This window comes from Streptopelia decaocto (assembly GCF_964273445.1).
Source record: "Streptopelia decaocto genome assembly, chromosome: 15".
Lineage (NCBI taxonomy): Eukaryota > Metazoa > Chordata > Aves > Columbiformes > Columbidae > Streptopelia > Streptopelia decaocto.
In genome coordinates this window covers 1,132,520-1,151,514 of record NC_138670.1, presented here as the reverse complement: position 1 = coordinate 1,151,514, position 18,995 = coordinate 1,132,520, and the positions used below count along the sequence as shown (strand labels likewise).

Below are 18,995 nucleotides of genomic sequence, written 5' to 3'. Positions count from 1 at the left end.
CATATTCATGGTACTGCAGTGTCTGTAATTACCTGTTTTCCCAGCTCAGTAAAACAAAGCTTTTTGTTTAAAATGACTATAAAATATTAAACGGTGAAGTGCACAGATACCATGGGTGTCTCTCCTTCAGCGTGACCGCATCTTGTGTGATGAAAAGCTCTGTGCCACAGCCCCTGATCCAGCGCCCGCTGCCCTGGCCAGTGGCCTCGGCTGGGACAGCCCTGGGACGCGCCACGAGCCACCTCATTCCATCCAGGGCACAAAGACGCTGTCAACAGGCCAACTGCACTAAAATAGTTCTATACCAGAGTAACAGCACTTACATACGCTGCCTAGTTCTTCTCTAATTTGCGCTCTTGTCACTAGCTTTTACTTTGTTTTTCAAATACTGAAAATACTTTGTTCAGGAATTTGTCTAAATGGTGCTCACGAAGCGTGTTTGCTCACATTTGACGTTTTCACAGGACGGGTAACAAAATGGAAGATTCAAATTGCTAAATTCCACAGATGGCACCTAAATCATTTCACTTATTTTGAGAAGTAACGAGGGTCCAGCTTGCAGGCAGCTGCTGGAACACACCAGGGCGCCCCTGCCCCGCGCGTGGAGCCTTGGAGTCGTGTCCAGGGCTGGGGCCAAGACCGGCCTCCAGAAACCCAACCATCTACCGGGACATCTACAGCCTCCAAAGAGCTAAATATGCAAGTGCTATATTGTGATGCTTTTACAGCCAAGATATGTAAAACGTGGCAATATAATGGAGCGTGTGGCTATTTTACCTATTCAACATTTACCTGTGTCTAACTAGAAGAGGTCTCTAAAATGCCGCCTTTTAGCAGCTCGAAGGTTGAGAAGCACCTGTAAACATTTGTGGAACAGTCTCTATCTAGAATTAGAGACTCCTAAACAATCAACCTCGGAATTTTTCATATATATTATATTTCCAGTGTTATTTACAGATCATCTTGTTTAGTACAATGAACCAGACATGCTGAAAAGGTATGATTTTTGAAGTCCCCTTTTATATGAAGTACAATAAAAAAGGCACATGATTATTCACCATAGGAGTTGTGCACCAGTCAATAACTTAAAGCTAAAAAGCTACCCATCAGAGAATTCTCTTTATGAGGCAGTATTGGGATCTCTCCCTTCAACTCGTCATAGAAACATCTGTCTATTAATTCCTTCAGGAGAGCTTAAGGAACCCACTTTTCTGTTGTGTTCCAGTGTTCCAACAATTTCCAAATCAACAGAAGACTCTTGTTATGCTTTCCAGGTCATCTACCAAAGCAAGGAAGAGTCAAATAGGGCATGAGTGTGTCTGCTTTCCTTTTTCTTCTCTTCCTCCTTTGAATGCCCAGCTATGGAGGACTTTTGACAGCCAAGTCCTGTTCAAACTAATTTGCTTTAAGACAAATGCCTTGCAAGATATGGCACACTGAGCAATGGACGACGGCAGGAGAGGTGGCTTCTCAGCCCCAGCAGTCAATGTCGACCGTGTTTGATCCAGTTTCTAATCATCCATTTTTGCCCCGAGCACCTTTGTACAACCAATCTGAGCCCAAAATTTGCATCCTTTGACATTTCCACTTCTAGACAGCGGCCAGTGTCTCTGCTGATGATTGGACCATTCTGAGAAAAATAAATTCAATAAGGATTAGAAGAAGGAATAGAAAATGTGAACATACTAGAAGAAATACAGTGCTAGACATGTAAATCCTTAGAAAGGATTATAAAATGCCTGGAACATTCTGTATATATCAAGTGATAAAAGTCCCTAGCAAGTGCTAGAAATTCCTAGGAGGAGCTAAATAACCCACACAAAGTGCCAAAACCATTCCTTGATAATGGTAGATTTAGCAGCTGCTAGAAAATTCCCCAGAAATCACTAGAAAATCTCTAAAAAGCACTAGAGAACCACTACAGTCCCCAAGAGATAGGAAATCACAGAAACTGTAAGAATGCCTTCAAAAGTGCCAAAAATTAATCGAAAGCTAGAAAGTATAAGTGCAAAATCCTCAAAAGCATACCCCAAAATTCCTTAGTAGCCATATAAGAAAATTCTGGGATAACACACGACCTATGGAAAACATACCCGACTATTTCTAGAAAGCAGAAGGGGGGATTCCCAGAATAGTCCTCTAGAGACGTTGTTTCTCCCCAGGTGCCCTCTGGAGCAGTATCACTCCCACACCTTGTCTCTGCAAGGTTCCCTGAGCTCTCCTGTACCTGTGTGAAGTCCCAGAAGCGCTGTGCTGGCCTCAGGACATCTTCACACTTCTTCAGAGTGGGTGTCCGGCCCTTGCCGTCGTCCACGAGGCATTTGGAGTCGGGCAGGAAGGCGGTGGAGCCCAGCGGGCCCAGCTGCAGGACACCTTCCGAGCTGTAGCGCACCAGCTGCGGGAGAAAGGGAAGGGAAGGCTTGGACCACGGCCCTAGGAACCCTGATCACGGGACACAGCGCCGGCCTGGAGCTGCCTCCTCTGCCGGCGACACGTCCTCTTGTCCTCCTGTGTGGTGGGACCTTCCCAGTCTGGCACGCAGAATCATAAAATCATTTTGGCTGGAAGATCATCAAGTCCAACCATTAACCCAACACTGGCACTAAACCATATCCCTAAGAACCTCATCTAAATACCTCCAGGGAGGGTGACTCCACCACTGCCCTGGGCAGCCTGTTCCAACACCCAATAACTCTTTCCATGAAGAAATTTTTCCTAATATCCAACCTAAACCTCTCTGGTGCAATCTGAGGCCATTTCCTCTTGTCCTATCACTTGTTCCTTGGGAGAAGAGACCAACCCCCTCCATGCACCAACCTCCTTCCAGGCAGTTCAGAGATCAGAAGGTCTCCCCTCAGCTCCTGTTCTCCAGCTGAACCCCCAGGTCCCTCAGCCGCTCCATCACACTTGTGCTCCAGCCCCTCACCAGCTCCATTCCCTTCTCTCCACTCACTCCAGCACCTCAAGGCCTTTCTTGGCATGAGGGGCCTAAAACCACACACGGGATTCGAGATGCAGCCTCCACGGCACATGCTGCTCAAGGGCAAAGCTTGGGAGGCTTGTTTTCCCAACACAGGGTCTCTCACAGGACACAACGTTCCCTTCTTCCACACCTCTGCTCCCTGCCCTAGTGTCACTGCAAAAGGGCAATCAAGAAAGTGAAGTCATCAATATGGAAATCAAACCCACTCAGCAGGAATTGATTTGACAAGGACACGATGTCAATTCGCCATGCAGCTTGTTCTTAAGAGCTCTGTTAGAGGCTATTGATAGCAACAAGTCTAATTAGTTTTTGTAGATAAACGCTACTGAAAAAATCCGACCATGCAACCAGTATCCAGATATATGAGAGGGAAAAAATGGAAATCATGAGAGAAATAACAGCAGATTTGTTAGCATGCACTTCAGGCCCACGTAATAAAGAGTCACACTCTGATATTGCAGTTTTGTCTGTGGCTTAACTGTTCTGCAATTTAGTGATGTAGTAAAAGCTACTGGCTGTAATTAGAGGCTTCAGGTGAGAGCCATTTATTATTTTAGAGGTGTTTTTTTTTAATAAAGAGATCTAAGCATGCACAACAATTCATGTTAATTTTTACTGCAGGGAACAAAGTTTTTCCTATGGACACACAGACACACTGGGGACCTTGGAAATTTCTTGCAACCTAAGAAGCCACTGAAGAGCTGCTGGGTGACATCGGGCCTGGAGAACACAATCTTGATGAAGGAAGCTTGATTTTAGACCCTTTATTCTGCCTCCTCCAGATCTGAAAGTGAACTTAAACCGGTGCAAAAGCTTGTCTGGATATTCCAAACTGTTGGCTTGCACTGACCTAGCTCAACTCAAATCCATTAAGCTAAATTGATGTAAACTCAGCCTAAATGCATTCCAGAGCATCCAGGAAACAGCTTGTCCCTGTTTGAATAAAAAAAATTAAAAAGCTGATGTCATTGAAAAGATGTGATTTATCATGGTAAAAATGGTCTTGAGAATACACACAGGGAACAGCGTTTTGTTGCTGGAGCTGTAATGGTAGAGGGGTTTTATTTTTCACCGGTATGCAGGACAGCACCATTCAGGGGTGTGCGTATGCAGGGAAATAGAAGGGTACGCAGAAGAAAAGAACATTTTGTCACAGATGAACAATAATCTTATTCCTTACTCCACTTTCTTTAAACACTTAACAGACTCCTGCTGGTTTCAGTGGAACTATATATATATATATACACTAAAATCAGTGGTAATTTGCTTGTCAAAATTGAAGTGTATGAAAAGCAAACAAGACTGTAGCTGAATAGCGAGAGGTAGGACACATCAAGCACCAGTGATAACCCAGCTGGTGAAAATGAGTTCCATGGTTATATTCATTTATATTCAGTAGGTGTGTACAACTAACCCGAATCCCAACTCAGGGGGGTATTTTATGCCCTATGCTCGAGATGAAAAATGTCAAAAACTGAAAGCTAAACACAACAGACAACTGTGCTCACCAGGCTGATTAGAAGAAGGGCTTTAAAAATGTTTATTTAATATATTAAAAGGCTTGCTGTCAACACCTTTCATGCTATGTGCTTGAATATCCTTGATTAGGGTTTGTGCAGCTGTGGTTCTCATGTCCTCATACCAAATTAATTTTGTAAATTGTGGTGAGATGATAGAAGTTTTCCAGCTGTGTAATCATTAATTAACTTGGCTGCATCTGAGTGGCTCCAACCCATGCTTGTCTGTGAAATGCTCAGCTGAGATAAACCATCCCCTCTGATCACCTCTGCCTGCTGCCGCTTGGTGTTTCTTACAGAATGGAAAATTGTTCTTTCTTACTTTTTTTTTTTTTTTTTATAATTAAAAAAAGAGGAAAGTGCTGCAGGATGATTTAGCAGATTCACTGTTTGCCTTTCTCATACTTTCATCATTCTCACATGGTTTGGGAAGAGTAATTTTCTATGTGAAGAGCTAGTAACAAAAGGGCTCTAGCTTGTGTCTGTAATGTTAAGTCTAGACCGAGCCTCCCAGGCTTTTCCAGAAGATGCAGATGGACAGGACACTGCAGGCCTGTAGCAGAAGTGAGCCAGAAGAGATTTAACCGGACACTTCACAAATTCAGCTTCTTGGGCAGCAACTACTTTGTGTATTTTGTTTGCACCTGAGAAGCGCTGGCCAGTGTCCAGCCTAGACCCGGCAATTCTAAAGGCATCAACTACTAGCAATATATTTATATCTTACTAAAAGGAAAATTACCTGTTCCTTAATGGAAAAAATTGGGCAGAGCTGGATGCTGAGAGGTGAGATACTTTACACCTGAAAATGTCCCTGAAACGTACCAGGAAAAGCTGGGCACATTGTGCTTCCTTCCAATACACTCACAGTAACTTACGCCCTCATCTAGTTTCTTCTTCTGGGAGTCAAAGCATGTTCTATGAAACAGGAGTCATGGAGGCAAATAAGTAGGTTAAGGACTTAAATTGCAAAATAAATTACAGTCAGAAGCATTTATTTCATTATTATTCTCAGAGCTCACACGACGATCGCAGATTAGAGGTTGCAAAGGGACTTTCTAAAAGGACGGAAATTTGCAACTTTCTGGTCAGAATTAGAATGGAGCGAGAGACTCAACTCTGTGAGTGCCTTGACATCTCCAACTAGAGCCTTCTTGAAAAGCTCATTTACATCTAATTAAGTAACACTATTTAGTTACCATGCTCAGAGGCTGTTCCTTCCGCCTCTACCAGGGAAGTGCCAGTCAAGCGTTCCGTAACCATCCTGCCAAAGGTGGACGTTTTGTCAGTAGGAATTACTGTCTGTCTCACTTTGCCCCAATAAGGCATTGCTCTGCACCACCTTGCAATTAAGCACAACAGGCAATATTTATAATTCGTGACTCTTGTTATGCCTCCATGGTGATGAATGAACCAGGACTCCCAGTCAATGGGAGTACGACTGAACTTCAGATAATTGTTAAACCTGTGATAAGGTCAGAGTTTGTTTCCCCATGTGAATATTCATTAATGTACTGTTGGTTCAGGTGGCACTTCAAAAGAAACTACAATTGCATTTCAGAAGAAACTCAAGTCCTGGATTTAAATAATATCCAACTTGTATTTAAAAAACAAGTAACATCCCTATGAGCATGAAAAGAAGAAATGTCATTTTAAAATCTCCAGACGTCCGTAAGAAAGTTATAATATGCACAGCGACCAATAAAAAAGAAATCTTCTCTTTTAAAAAAGCATTAAAAGATATTCTTAATTCCCTTTGAAGCTGATGTTAAATATGTGCTTAAGGTTTTGCCTGCTTGGGGAATCACAGCAGCAGCTTGCTGAATCATCTCTGCATAGGAGCCTATTGGACCAACAAACAGTTAATTTAAAGAGGTGCTATTCCTAGAACAAGTAACATCAACATGAGAAGAGCCGCTCACACAAACACACTGTCTAAATTCCAATATTTTCTTTTGCACCTCAGAAATACACTGCCAAACCCAACTCAAATGGACCAAATTACCCTTTCTTTTTTCCTGAAAATACTTCAAGTTTTCTCATTAACGCTGGGATTTTCAGCATTTACCTGGGAGGACATTCCATGGCACGGGTAGAGGATCGCCTTGTCGTCCTCCTCGGCTCCCTGATCCAGGCAGTAGCCGCTGGCCTTGCTGTTACGCACCTGTAACCAGATCAGAAGAACACGGTTGTATTAGACATTCATTTGGACAACACAAGTCCAGTCTAGTTAAATCTCAGCCGCACTATGGCTATTGAAACTCCTAATATGTAAAACTGTCCTCTGAGAAGCACATTCTCCAGATATGGCAGGATGCCAGTAATGAACCTGCTCCAGGAAAAGATGTTATTTGGACACCCTGCTGTCTTTACAGACCACGGGTCAGAGTTATATTTTCAGCAATTGCTCAAGGATCAAAACCCCTTAAAATTCAGTATAAGAAACCCAGGCCAAGTTTTGCTCCAAATTACCCCTTGTGTATAGATAAACTTTGACTCTATATGTTAAGAGTGTGATGTAAACCAAACATCATAGGAACTACCCAGGACTGGTACAGGATGTTGCACCCTTTTATTTGCTCCTACTGCATATATAAAAATAAAAAAGCATACGAAAAAATCCTATTTGAATTGAGGCTATAGTATAGGGTTATGTAGAGAAGTGGTGTAAAGCACGTCGTAGTGAAAGGATACGGCAATGAGGACCAGCGTTGGAAGGCTTTCAATGCACTTGGGGTTTGGGTTCAGAGAACTGAGTCAAAAATCCCTGTGCTTCCCCAGACAGCGAAAGGCTCCAAGTCCGTAAAACTGGGCTGGAGCTCCTCTGAAATTTCAGGCCTTTCTTTCTCTTCAGGGTAGAAATATTACACATTTTAGACAGGACTTTTACAGCTATCTTAGTGAAGAGGTTATTTAGATGGACATTTTGAAACAGTCAACAGGTCAGTTTTGGTTTAGGCTGTGAACAATTTGCTGCCCCCCCCAATAATACAGAGGTGTCCAAAAAATCATTAAATAATCCTTCATATTACAGCACATGAGCGTCACAGGGATCAGATAAGGGGGCTCACCAGCAGTTAACTTTCAGGACATTTATTTTACGACTTGAGTACTATAAGGCTAAAGAAGATGAAGACAGCTTTATGACATGGCTTTAAACATCTGAATTGAGTCACCAGGAGATATATTTTTACTACTGTTTCAATCTGTTTCACATCTACTCAATACATGCATTTTCCTTTAAACCTGCTGAAATCCATATGTCTTTTCCTCCAGGAAATTAACCAGAAGAGAAGGTATTTAATAACAAGCTTGATGCTATTTGGGATGAAGTGTCTAGTTTTTCATTATGGGCATGTAAGACTGAAAGGGACCGGTGCCAGTTTACACTGGCTACATGGCTTATGTGGCTCCATTTTATTATAAAGGTTAATGAATTAGATACTTGCATCATTAAACTTCCTGTGTGTCTCTAGAACCTTCATATGGCCACTCAACTGAAACAAAGAGCCCGGCTCGCTCACCGCCTGCTGGAACTGGCACCATCACCATCATCATCATCACCATCACCATCATCACCATGCTGCCCGTGCTCTTTGCACTTCACAGCCGCCTCAGGCCTGACCCTTACTAATAGCTCCTGTTGAATTTATTACACGTCTTTCCTCAGTTACTGCCAGGGATAGATATATTAGGATGCAAAGTGATACTATGCAATAAAACTCACACTTTGCATCAATATCTGAAGCGCCTGACTTATATGAAGTCAATCAAATGGAACAGAAAGGAAGAGTGTCCATTTCATTGTCTTGTGTCAAAATACATTGCCTTTGGATTTAATTGTAGTTCATGTAGACAACTAAAACAGAATCTCAAAAACATTACACAGCAGGAGAGCTCCTGGAACCTCGGCCCAGTTCACAGCCATTAGGGACAGCAGTCCGTACATTGCAGGCACATTATATAGATTTAAAGAGCTACAGAAGGTATGTCTGACTGCTTTAGGGATTGGGGTTGAGCATATGTGGGAGATGCGATTGGTTCATAGAAGAGAAATAACTGATCCAGAAAGCTGAAAGGAAACATCTCCACACTTCTGACATGTTGGGATTCAGGGACCCGTCCACTCAGCTCCTCAGAGCAACTGGTCCAAGGACTCAGCACTGGGACACAACTGGAACTGGAAGTCCATCACCTGAGCACACAGACCTGAGGCGAAGGACTGCTCCCACGCAGCCCGGGTGCGTTTTCAAAGACATACAGTACCTCTCCATAAGTGACAGTGTTGTTATACACCCTCATTTCAGGATAGACGTTCTCCAAGTACCACTTGAAACTCCGGCACTGCAGCCGCTGCCGTAGGGCTATTCTCTCAGAAACGTCTCCAAAGTCAACTCCGGGGTTCTACAAAGCAGAAACCAAGAAATCTCACTGCATTGACTTTATGAGTCAGTTTTTTCAATTGAAACCCAACTGGAGCCCATTCTGTGTACCAAGCTGTGTTTTCCTTTCTTCTTTCTCAGTTTTAAGTAGCAGCTCATCAAGCAGCTGCTGTTGAGAACAGACAATAAATATTAATGAAAGTCAGTGGAAAAAGAAGGATAACGAACAAGCAAAAACCAGACATAAATCAGAATAAAAAGAATACAATAAGCGTGTTGTTATTTAGAGCAATTCTAAATGTTTGCAATCAAACCTGAACTCCTTTGCTTTCAGATTTGTGAGGAATTTAGGCGGTAATTCTGCTCAAAGATATGGCATCTTGATCACGGTTTACTCCAGTAACAGCCTTGGATATTCACAAATGTAAATGAGATCAAACAGGCCTGTTAGAACATCAAAGCAGAACTGCTCAAAAAGTCATTAAGCTCCATTAACATTTGCTTAGACCAGCATTCAGTTTTTACTGGAACTGGAGCTCATTTGCAGACTTGAGCCATATAACGCAGTTAAACTTAAAACCTTCTTAGAATTCTACTTCAGAATTTAATTCATGTTTGATTCCAAATCCCATGAAAACATAGGCTGGAAGAGTCAACTCACCATGATCAAAATGAGCCATTTACAAAATGCCAGGTCCTGAGTTAGTCTGTTGATTTAAACCGTAATAAATCACAGTTCAACATCCGGACAGTGAGAGTTACCTCATCTAAAAATCTTTCCCGACACCGTATGAATCGAATGGGCTGGATCTGGGGAGTTCCGTGCGGCACTTTGTTCAGTGCCCCGTGCGTTTCCTCCAGAAAGGTCTCTGTACGTTTTACAAATGAGGTCTAACGCGGGGCTGCAAGGCAGCAGCAAACTTAGCTCAGGCTTTATGAGAATCCCCAACAGACGCCTGGTTTTCAGGAGACAATACAAGTGTAATACTGAACAGGTTTTTCTATTTGCCACATACGGAGCTGGCTGCGCTCACTGCTGCGTGCTGCTGCAGACTGTGGCACGAGCTCGATGCAGCATCCATTCCAATGAATGGTAATTTACCTGCTACTTCAGGCTACATATGAGGAGAGCAACTCTCGGAGGCACTCAGCACCATAAATCATTCAATATAAGATTCCTTCATCACTAAAATTGTTGAGGAATAGATCATAAGCAGGGGCATACCAAATATTTGGTTAACTAAAATAAAGCTATACTGACCTGCTGCTGAAGGTTATGAGAATATGATCTTATAGACATGTTCAAAGAGCACCTGCTGATCAAGGTACACGTTATGCAGAGATCCTCAAGAACGTAGAAGGGAATGAGTTGTGGAAAGTGTTTATTTGGATAGGTTTTGGTATGGAAGAACAGATGTATGTGACCTGCCCCTCTCTGCCCCGTTCTGAAGGAGGGTGCCCTGCTCGCAGTGCTATTCCTGCAGAGCACAGGAGCGGAAAACTGAACAGCTCCGGACACGCCGTGCCCGCCTCTGTATGAGCTGCACTCGTCACGCACGGGGTACGAGAATGAAATGTTCACAGAATTTAGTATGTGGATGGACTCTTTTTAAGCAGGCAGTGAGGTTCCTAGTTCTGCAGAAGGTTTTTCTTACGGCTTATACCAGCACAGTACTTGTTAGTCACCCAGACTGAACACTACAGTGGAATAACTGTGAATATTAATCCCAGCTTCTTTTTCCTGAAAGCGAATGGGGTTGTTTTTACGATGCACATTTTATCAATCAATTTATTTTATGGAAAGAAAATTTTGATGTTCAGTACTTACGCTGATTTTATGTCTCTTAAAGTAGATGTGCCCCCCCTTTTTATTTTCTTTAGAGCACTGCTGTACAGCTCCGTGCAGAAAACGACATAAATAAGTAATCTTAGAGAGATTAAATGAAATCATGTTTTGGTGTAAATGCTTATTTAAATGTCTTTTCTCAGAATTCATTTGCAGAAGGCATCAAGCAAACAAATTTACCAAGGTTACTTCTTTTTCCTCTCCTATTTGAAACATACTATTTTATCAAATGGATGCAGACAAGGCCAAAATGCCCCTAAAAACTTAGGTGAATGCTGCTTTGTCTTCCTCCTGCTATTGTGGAAATCTTGTATGGGAAAGAAGTTGTGCAGTATTGCCTTGTTCAGACAAAATAATTCTCTGCAATGACCTCTCATGCCAGAAGAAGTCACCAACACATCTTCATCGAGACCCAGCTTTCAACATAGCACCAAACGTCCAGTACTGACCAGCAGCAAGTGAATTTGGCCACATGTGAACATCAGGCACTTCAGACATCACGGGGAGGAATAAAACCTCGCTCCTTCAGGTATGTGTATTTTCAGAACTACAACAGGAATCAATAAAAATGGGTTTTGATATATTACCTAGGTACCAAAGTACAAGTGGGTATTTTGGACACAGACTAAACCTGATCACGTCTTTGACGAGACTCCCATGACCCTGATGGACTCTGGGCCATAACTGAATATTCACAAAGACACTGTTGGGCTGGTGATTTTTCCTGTTCTGATGGGAACTTTCCTGTTTCCATTTCTTCAATCAGCTTTGAACGAACGCCTCACAGGAGGGTTAACTGAGCCATTCGTACCTCCGGAGCAGTGTGCTTCCCCGTGCCCCGCACATGAATCACCTGGATGCGAACACCACTACCGGACATGCAGCGCTCAGCTTCCACCCGACTGGCACCGGACACAGACCTCTGCCCTCCAACAATTACACACAATGGAGATGTAGCATGTGACGTACTTACAGAACAGAGACATAAATTGAATCTACAGTTTATCTAATATTTATATTACATGGATTACTAGAGGTCCCCACATGCCATCTACAATTCCTTTGCAAAGCAAGAAACAGAATGTGTCCACGTCGCAACTCTCAGCCTGTAGACAATAAAGCTGGTTAATGTGTGATTCTTTTATCACATACTTCAGTTTTTATGCTGGTGAGATCTACTGAGTCTCATGATGAATGGTATTTATTTATGGACATTTCTGCAGCCCTCACCACTGTAGCATATGAACACCTCAAAGTTTAATGGCATCCCAAATTAACGACTTCTTCTGAGGAAGCACATAAACCTGAAACATCGTGCTCTAGAAATTACAAGCCTGTGTCACCTCTCCGAGCACACAACACGAAGGAAGCAAGTTTATACGGCACAACCCTCTGTGTTGAGCGCGCACCAGCACGAGAGCGCTCTTGCCCCAAGATTCCCCACTTACAACTGCCATCCCCGTTCAACCGTAGCACCGTCCTGCAGCTCACGGAGCTCACTGGGGACTCCTGCCACCACTCTGCTCTGCCACCCGCACTTACCGCCATGGGGATGTTCCACGCCATGTACACGTGGGACTTGAAGTCGTCCATCCAGACCTCGGCGGCGCGCAGGGCGTTGCGCTTTGCATAGTAATCGATGTCATTGTTGTAGGGCTTCTTCGTGCGCTCGATATGTGCCACGCGGGAACAGGGCAGCACCTCCATGCTCCCTCCGCACTGCCACACCTGGGGAGTGGAGGAAAAACAATTACAGGACTTTTTAGTTTATTTTACTTTTAAAATTTCTTCTTCAGGTGATACAACTGCTGCTTTTCAGCTGGTCTGTATAGAGCGTTCCCTGGGTGGCACTGTCAAAGGATTCAGAGCAATCACCCGATTTACCTGCGCTGGGGGTGAATCTCCTCCCTGCACGGTGACTATACACAAATGCAACATGAACGCAGCTGCCTGTGTTAGGTACACAAGTCTACGTGACATAAATATCCAAGTCTTTCCCCATAATGTCACTGCTCTTGGAAGCATTAGGCAGAAGACAAGTGATAAGGTGGTAACCTCTATCACAGGGACTAATTTCACCCAGTGCTTGTTACTGAAACTTCAGCACAGAGCAGTTGTATCCGCCGGCTGTGTTTGGCACTGTGTCAGCTCTCCAAATCAATGAACAGACTTTTAATAGCTTAAACGTGACTGCCAGAAAAATCTGATATATGTTTAGGTGTAAAATAAGCATTTCAGATGACATGTTCCACACCAGAGCCTTTTACGTGGGGATTTGAACATCACCTTTGGAAAAGAGAAGGAAACAAGTTACCCACATACACAATACCAACAGAAAAAAACCCAAAAGGCATGGAAACATACTTATTTTCTTATTATGGAAACTTAGACTTTGATTGTGAGTCAGTCAATTATTCTTCTCTTTTTCTGATCCGTGCCTGCAGGCTTCGCTGGTTTTCACAGCGGTTCTCCCTTCACAAACACCCTTATCCCATCTTCACTGAGATACAAGTGCTGACCCACCTGCTACAGGATGTCCCGTGGAAATTTTAGCTCACTAACCTGAGCACAGGGTGAATGGGTAAATCTGGCCATTAACCGACTGTGCATTTCTGCAGCACGGAGGCCGTGGCACACGTGGCAGCGCGGCCAGCGCGGCAAACGCTTCCTGCGCTGTGCTCACACAGGGACAGCAGTGACGGAACCAAGAAATGATGAACTGTCTGTCCCTGGGTTGCTGAGGATGGGTAAGAGGGGCCAAGTGGAGACGGTACCACCCAGCCGTCCCGGTGCCACCATGCCCACACCGTCCCATTTCTTCCTGTTGGTTATTGACTGTCCATGGACCTGTCCCTTCGAATCAGCAACATTCGGAATGATGCACGGGGAGTGAGGCTGATGCATTTCGGTTCCCTCAGGTCTGCACCCAGTACTACAGTAGCTGAAATAAATAAAGGCTATTGAAATATCAGCAATAACCCCCTGCTTGCCAGGCTGCCTGTGACTGAGCACAGGGAGGATGCGCTCCCGAGCGGCCCTGGGGCAGTTCTGCTCCCAACCTGCCCCCTCGGGGACAAAGGTAAATTGCTGGGGAAGTGGCAGATGAAAATCTTCTCCTCCAGTTTGGCTTTTTTTTGTTTCCTTTACTGCTTCATGAGGTAATATTTATTTGCTGCTTCCCAAGCAGTTCTGCAGTAAATCACCGGCCACTGGAATTTACATTTGATCAATGAAATACACTGATAAACACACCGCTCGTAAATTTGGACTGACGTATGCTGAGGGCTTCCAGTGCTACAAAAAAGAAAGGAATTAATTGATTTTCATGATCAGAATGGGAAATGAGCAGTACACTTTAATATACTGCTCTTTGGCCAAGCCATCCTGGAAGTCAGCTATTTAATGCACAGCTCTATTTTTTTCTCTTGATATGGTTAATGACCTTGTAATTTTTATTTATATATTTTGGTAGCAAAAGCAAATACATTATCTGAGCGACAGATTTATTTCCTTCAAATGCCAGTGCTCATACAAACCTCAAAAGAAAAAGGTACTAAACTGCAACATTAAAGGAAACAGTTTAGCTCATCTGTAAATTCAACACAAACGGGTATTTATCAGCGGTAAATTCTCGGCAGATGAATCCCCAGGGAGCTCAGACACCGGCTCTGAACAAGGCACAGCGGGACAGGAGCAGCCCCGGGCGGGCGATGCTCAGCACCGGTGGAGCTGCCTGCGCTGTGACGGCCCCGGCGCACGTCTGCGGCACTTCACATCTCCGCTCAGCCGCTTCTTTCCCCTGTCCCTCTGCCCCCTTTTGCTCTTTAAAGAGACAAAATCTGAAGAACACAAATGAAGGAAACAGCCAGGAAATCATCAAGGAAATTTTGTTTCCTATAAAGATGCTAATTTACCCCAGATGAATTCCTTTTCTGCTCTGTGTGCTCCTGGGCTGGCCCGGCCATAGCTCCATCACCATCACCATCATCACCAAACAGGCTCTGCTCCATGTGCTCCTGGGCTGGCCCAGCCATAGCTCCATTACCATCATCATCATCACCAAACAGGTTCTGCTCCGCGTGCTCCTGGGCTGGCCCAGCCATAGCTCCATCACCATCATCACCACCAAACAGGTTCTGCTCTGTGTGCTCCTGGGCTGGCCCGGCCATAGCTCCATCACCATCACCATCATCACCAAACAGGCTCTGCTCCATGTGCTCCTGGGCTGGCCCAGCCATAGCTCCATCACCATCATCATCATCACCAAACAGGTTCTGCTCTATGTGCTCCTGGGCTGGGCCAGCCATAGCTCCATCACCATCATCACCAACCAGGTTCTGCTCCGCGTGCTCCTCACCCCGCACGGCTGCGGCCCAGGGACCCGGCTCTGCTCCCACAGCATCACACTGTGCAACATTTTCAGACATGATCGACTCATTCTGAGAGACACTCCACTTATTTGCTAATTGTAGTTAATTTCTAATTTCAGGATTGCTCTTTAGGCTGCTATAAACAAAATTGATAGCAATATAAATGTTACCATAGCTGTGTTACCTTAGCTTTTTTACTGCTAATTATCTCAATCAACTTTTCTATAAACAGACATATTAAGTATTAAGAAGAACAAGTACCCACATCAGGGGTAAATTGCAAACGGAATGATAGAGTTTGTGGTTGCACTACAATTATTTACTTGCACTAATTATTAGCTATTCCTGTACACCTGAGATCTGGCTGTCCTACAGAAAAGCGTTCACCATTTGTTATACAGTACTTAATCCAACACCTTATTCCATGCAGCAAAGACAAGCCGAGGTGAGGCAGGGTCTGCCATGACCTCAAGTGTGCGGCACCAGAGCTCCCTGAGGGTATGGGATTTACAAAGGCCAATAGACTGCAATGCTTTAACTCTTGCTAAACAAGAAGTTGTTTTCTGGGTAAATATGATATCCCACAAGCACTTGTTGCTGAAGATCCAAACTACTGTTTCCGTTAAAAAAAAACAAGCCAAAACAAGAAAAACAACAAAAAAACAAACAAAAAAAGCAAGAAAAAAAAAATCCAGAAAAGGTCCTAATGATTATTCATCATTTCAATTACAAAACACAAACATATAGCTTCACCAGTTTACGGATGACATTATTATTCCAGTTGCCCCAATGACGAGCGCTTGGCAGCGAGCTGCTTCTCCCAAAGTGGTATCATGAGAGGTGTCAAGGGAGCGTTGGGTCCTCTTGCACAGAGGTTTCATCCCAGACTGAATATGACCCTTTCTCTTTGTAGGAAGTAAAAAATACTTGATTAGCCTTTAAAACTTTACAAACGTATTGGGGTTTGACCTCTTAGCTTTGTTCCCTTATGGTTTTCTAAAGTTTAGAGATGGATTGCTTTCCGAGAAAAAAGGTAATGGGACCGTCATGTTCTTGCAATGAGTCTCTTTTTAAAAGTTCTTCTGGTGGCTCTTGGGTAAGCAAACGTCAAGGTTGTCCTTCACGTATTCCTTAGAGGTCACCCAGAAGCTCAAGTCAGTAAGATCTCAGATGTGCCAACAGTGAGAAGATAAACCCTCCCGTTAACCTCTTACAGAAGAAAACAGATAAGAATGAATAAATTGAAATGTGTTCTAGAGACACTCGCGCTCACCGCCCGCTATCTCTCTGTAAAGATAAACGTTGCGTGTGAAGAACTAAGTCCAAGAAATTAATAGACTCGTTGCTATGTGAGGGAGAAGATGGGATTTAAAATGATATTTAAAATGTCCCATGTACTTCAAGCACCTTTTCTAACAGGCAGGCAAACACATGAGCCTAAAACCAGGCAGAACGTCTCATAGCATCTCCCTTGAGCTGCTACCTCAGCTCCGCCAGCATGGGAGTGACAGGCAAAAGTTGTTCAACTTCTTTTCCCCAAGGCGAGTTCTCAGTTGTGTAACATCATTAGTTCACACTTCCAGTCTTTTGCTAGAAAAATAACGATTACTGCACGTTCAACCTGCAGCAAGAAGGCTGAAAAATGATAAAATGCTTCCTGGCATTTTAGGTGAAACCACAGGGAGGAAGAATAAAGAGTGGAATTTATTGATGCTTCCATTAGAATAAAGTCACTCTTGAATAAGAAAATATTGAGACAGACTGTCTAATGAAGTGATCACAAAGGGTCTTTTCAAAGGACCCTAAGTGGAGTCGTCCTCATTTGTTTTCTCTTTCCACAACATCCCCTCAAATGATCTTTGCATATTGTCTGCACTAAATCCTGCAGGGTTGCTATTTTATCGTAAGGAAAAAAGCTTTTAGGCTGCAAGGGATTCATTCAGTGAGAGCTATTATGCTTATTGTGACTCTGCTGCAGAGCCCAGGGATTCACTATATGCTCATTAGATCCTGCTTTGTTCCAAACCAATCTTTTCCGATGCAGATTTTAGCATGCAGATCTACTTAGAACAACATCTTCAAAAAAAAAGGCTGTTAAAGTAAAAGCTTTGTCTAATGCAGAAACACCACAAACTCAGATTAATTACTAATACTTTAGACCATGAAGACATCTGGTGTCTCAGCTTGATTTCAGCTTGGAACATGGTTCCAAGAAGCCACAAGACTCGGCGTCACAGGCACAAAGTGACGCCGTGGATGGTCTCAGAGCTCAGAGGCCACGTTGTGAAGTCACCAGGGATGAGGCACATTTGTCAGGTGGCTGGTGCACAGAGACGTGTGTGTTCAACCTTCGGCACCCAAAGCCTTTAGGCAGTGGAGAAGAGTCACGGCAGAGATGGTGGTTCAGCAGGACCTGCGCAGGACGGCAAAGGGAGCAGGAACAAGTCCCAGGTTCCGACGCTGGCCGGTCAGCGCTGGGGAGCTGGGACAGTTTCATCTCTCAAGAGCGCTCTTTAAATTCACGTCTGGCAGCTGTGACCTGCAGACGTATTGATGGCGAGGGGTGTGCTCTTGCTTTCCAAAGCTTAATTTTATCTTGTTCCTCCTCTATGACCTTCCCAAGGGAGCGGTTGTACAAACACAAAACGATGAATATTATCATCCCAGAGATACACCTGATAGCTCATTCTTAATAGTTCTATAAATCTCACTAAGTCTTAGTGCTTTAAGTGTAGGGCAGAGATAATACTGCTGTACTGCTGTACGGTGTGAACCCATCTCTCATCAGTACAGCATCCAGCCAGCCTGGTGACACTGCACTAATGCCTTCTCCCTTGTACTCGGATTAGCACAACTCGAGCTGGAGCTGGAATTGATACTGAAAACTGATCTCTAGGATAATTAAGAACACATCAGAGGTGAGCTATAAGAAAAAAGAATAGTTCGCGAGCAGAAGTATTAACAAATCATCATAGTAATTCCAGACATGCTTTCCCACACACCATTCCAAATCAGATCAGCAAACTAAATACACTATTTATATTAAAAGACCCAGAAATCATCATGTGTTTATACTGGACAAGTTCACCTGGTGTGAATAAGCACCTGCTCACTAAACCAACACACGATTACTGAATTCAGATGATGTCCTGTTTTCTGCAGTAAGTGCCAAATCCTTAATAAATGTAAAATGCAGATGTGTGTGCATGTGACTTTCACTGACCATTCCTATTTGCTTCAGATGGCAAACCCTGATTAACGTTCCCCTCCTGGGCAGCAACCAGTGCCGTGGGTGTGGGCTGGGGCAGGAGAGGGCTGGAGCGGGTTTAGGCCAAGCCCAACACTAAACATGGCTCTCAGGTTTGGAAGCCATGTCCTGACTTCCACGCTGCCCTTGGCACGGGAACCCTGGGCAGCTCAGCAAGAAGAACCACCAAAAATAGTGCAAAAAGCTCCTGGCGAGTCTGGTGCCACACACGTGGACTTGACCTGTCTGAGCAGGGGACAGCGCGTGTCCGGGACAACTTCTGGGCACCTTAGGGGAAAGGCACAAAGGGGACAAGAGGAACTTTAACAGAACAAAGTGCTATTATGTGCTCGTCATTCACTCTGCTTAAACGCTTTATTGCTGCTACTAATGGACAGATGATATTAATCACAGGCTGTGAAGTGACTGACACACTAAGCTATTTTATACGAACAGATTGCTTAGCATGTCACCTAAGGAGCTGGTAAGGGACGTGATTTGTACCGGCTCTTCTCATGTCATTTCTTCAGGACCAGCTATTCCCAGTTAAGAAGCTTTAGACTAAGGCTTGCGTTAGTTGACAAATTACTTTGTTTGGAGGAGTTTTTTGTTTGTTTTGTTTTGTTTGTTCTGTTGTACAATGAAACCAACAG

At 43.8% G+C, this 18,995-nt stretch overlaps 1 protein-coding gene across 1 annotated transcript in view; it reads right to left on the bottom strand.

The window, feature by feature from the left end:
• Positions 1-1,108: 1,108 nt before the first annotated feature.
• The window catches only part of GALNT9 (polypeptide N-acetylgalactosaminyltransferase 9), a gene marked incomplete at its 5' end in the record, with an annotated part of 78,623 nt that continues 60,736 nt past the window's right edge, over positions 1,109-18,995 (bottom strand). The window contains 5 exons of the mRNA XM_082066285.1: positions 1,109-1,630; positions 2,228-2,395; positions 6,566-6,661; positions 8,764-8,901; positions 12,268-12,453. Of these exons, the coding sequence (XP_081922411.1) occupies positions 1,484-1,630; positions 2,228-2,395; positions 6,566-6,661; positions 8,764-8,901; positions 12,268-12,453 (735 nt within the window). The 3' untranslated portion in view covers positions 1,109-1,483. The remainder of the gene's footprint in view (positions 1,631-2,227; positions 2,396-6,565; positions 6,662-8,763; positions 8,902-12,267; positions 12,454-18,995) is intronic.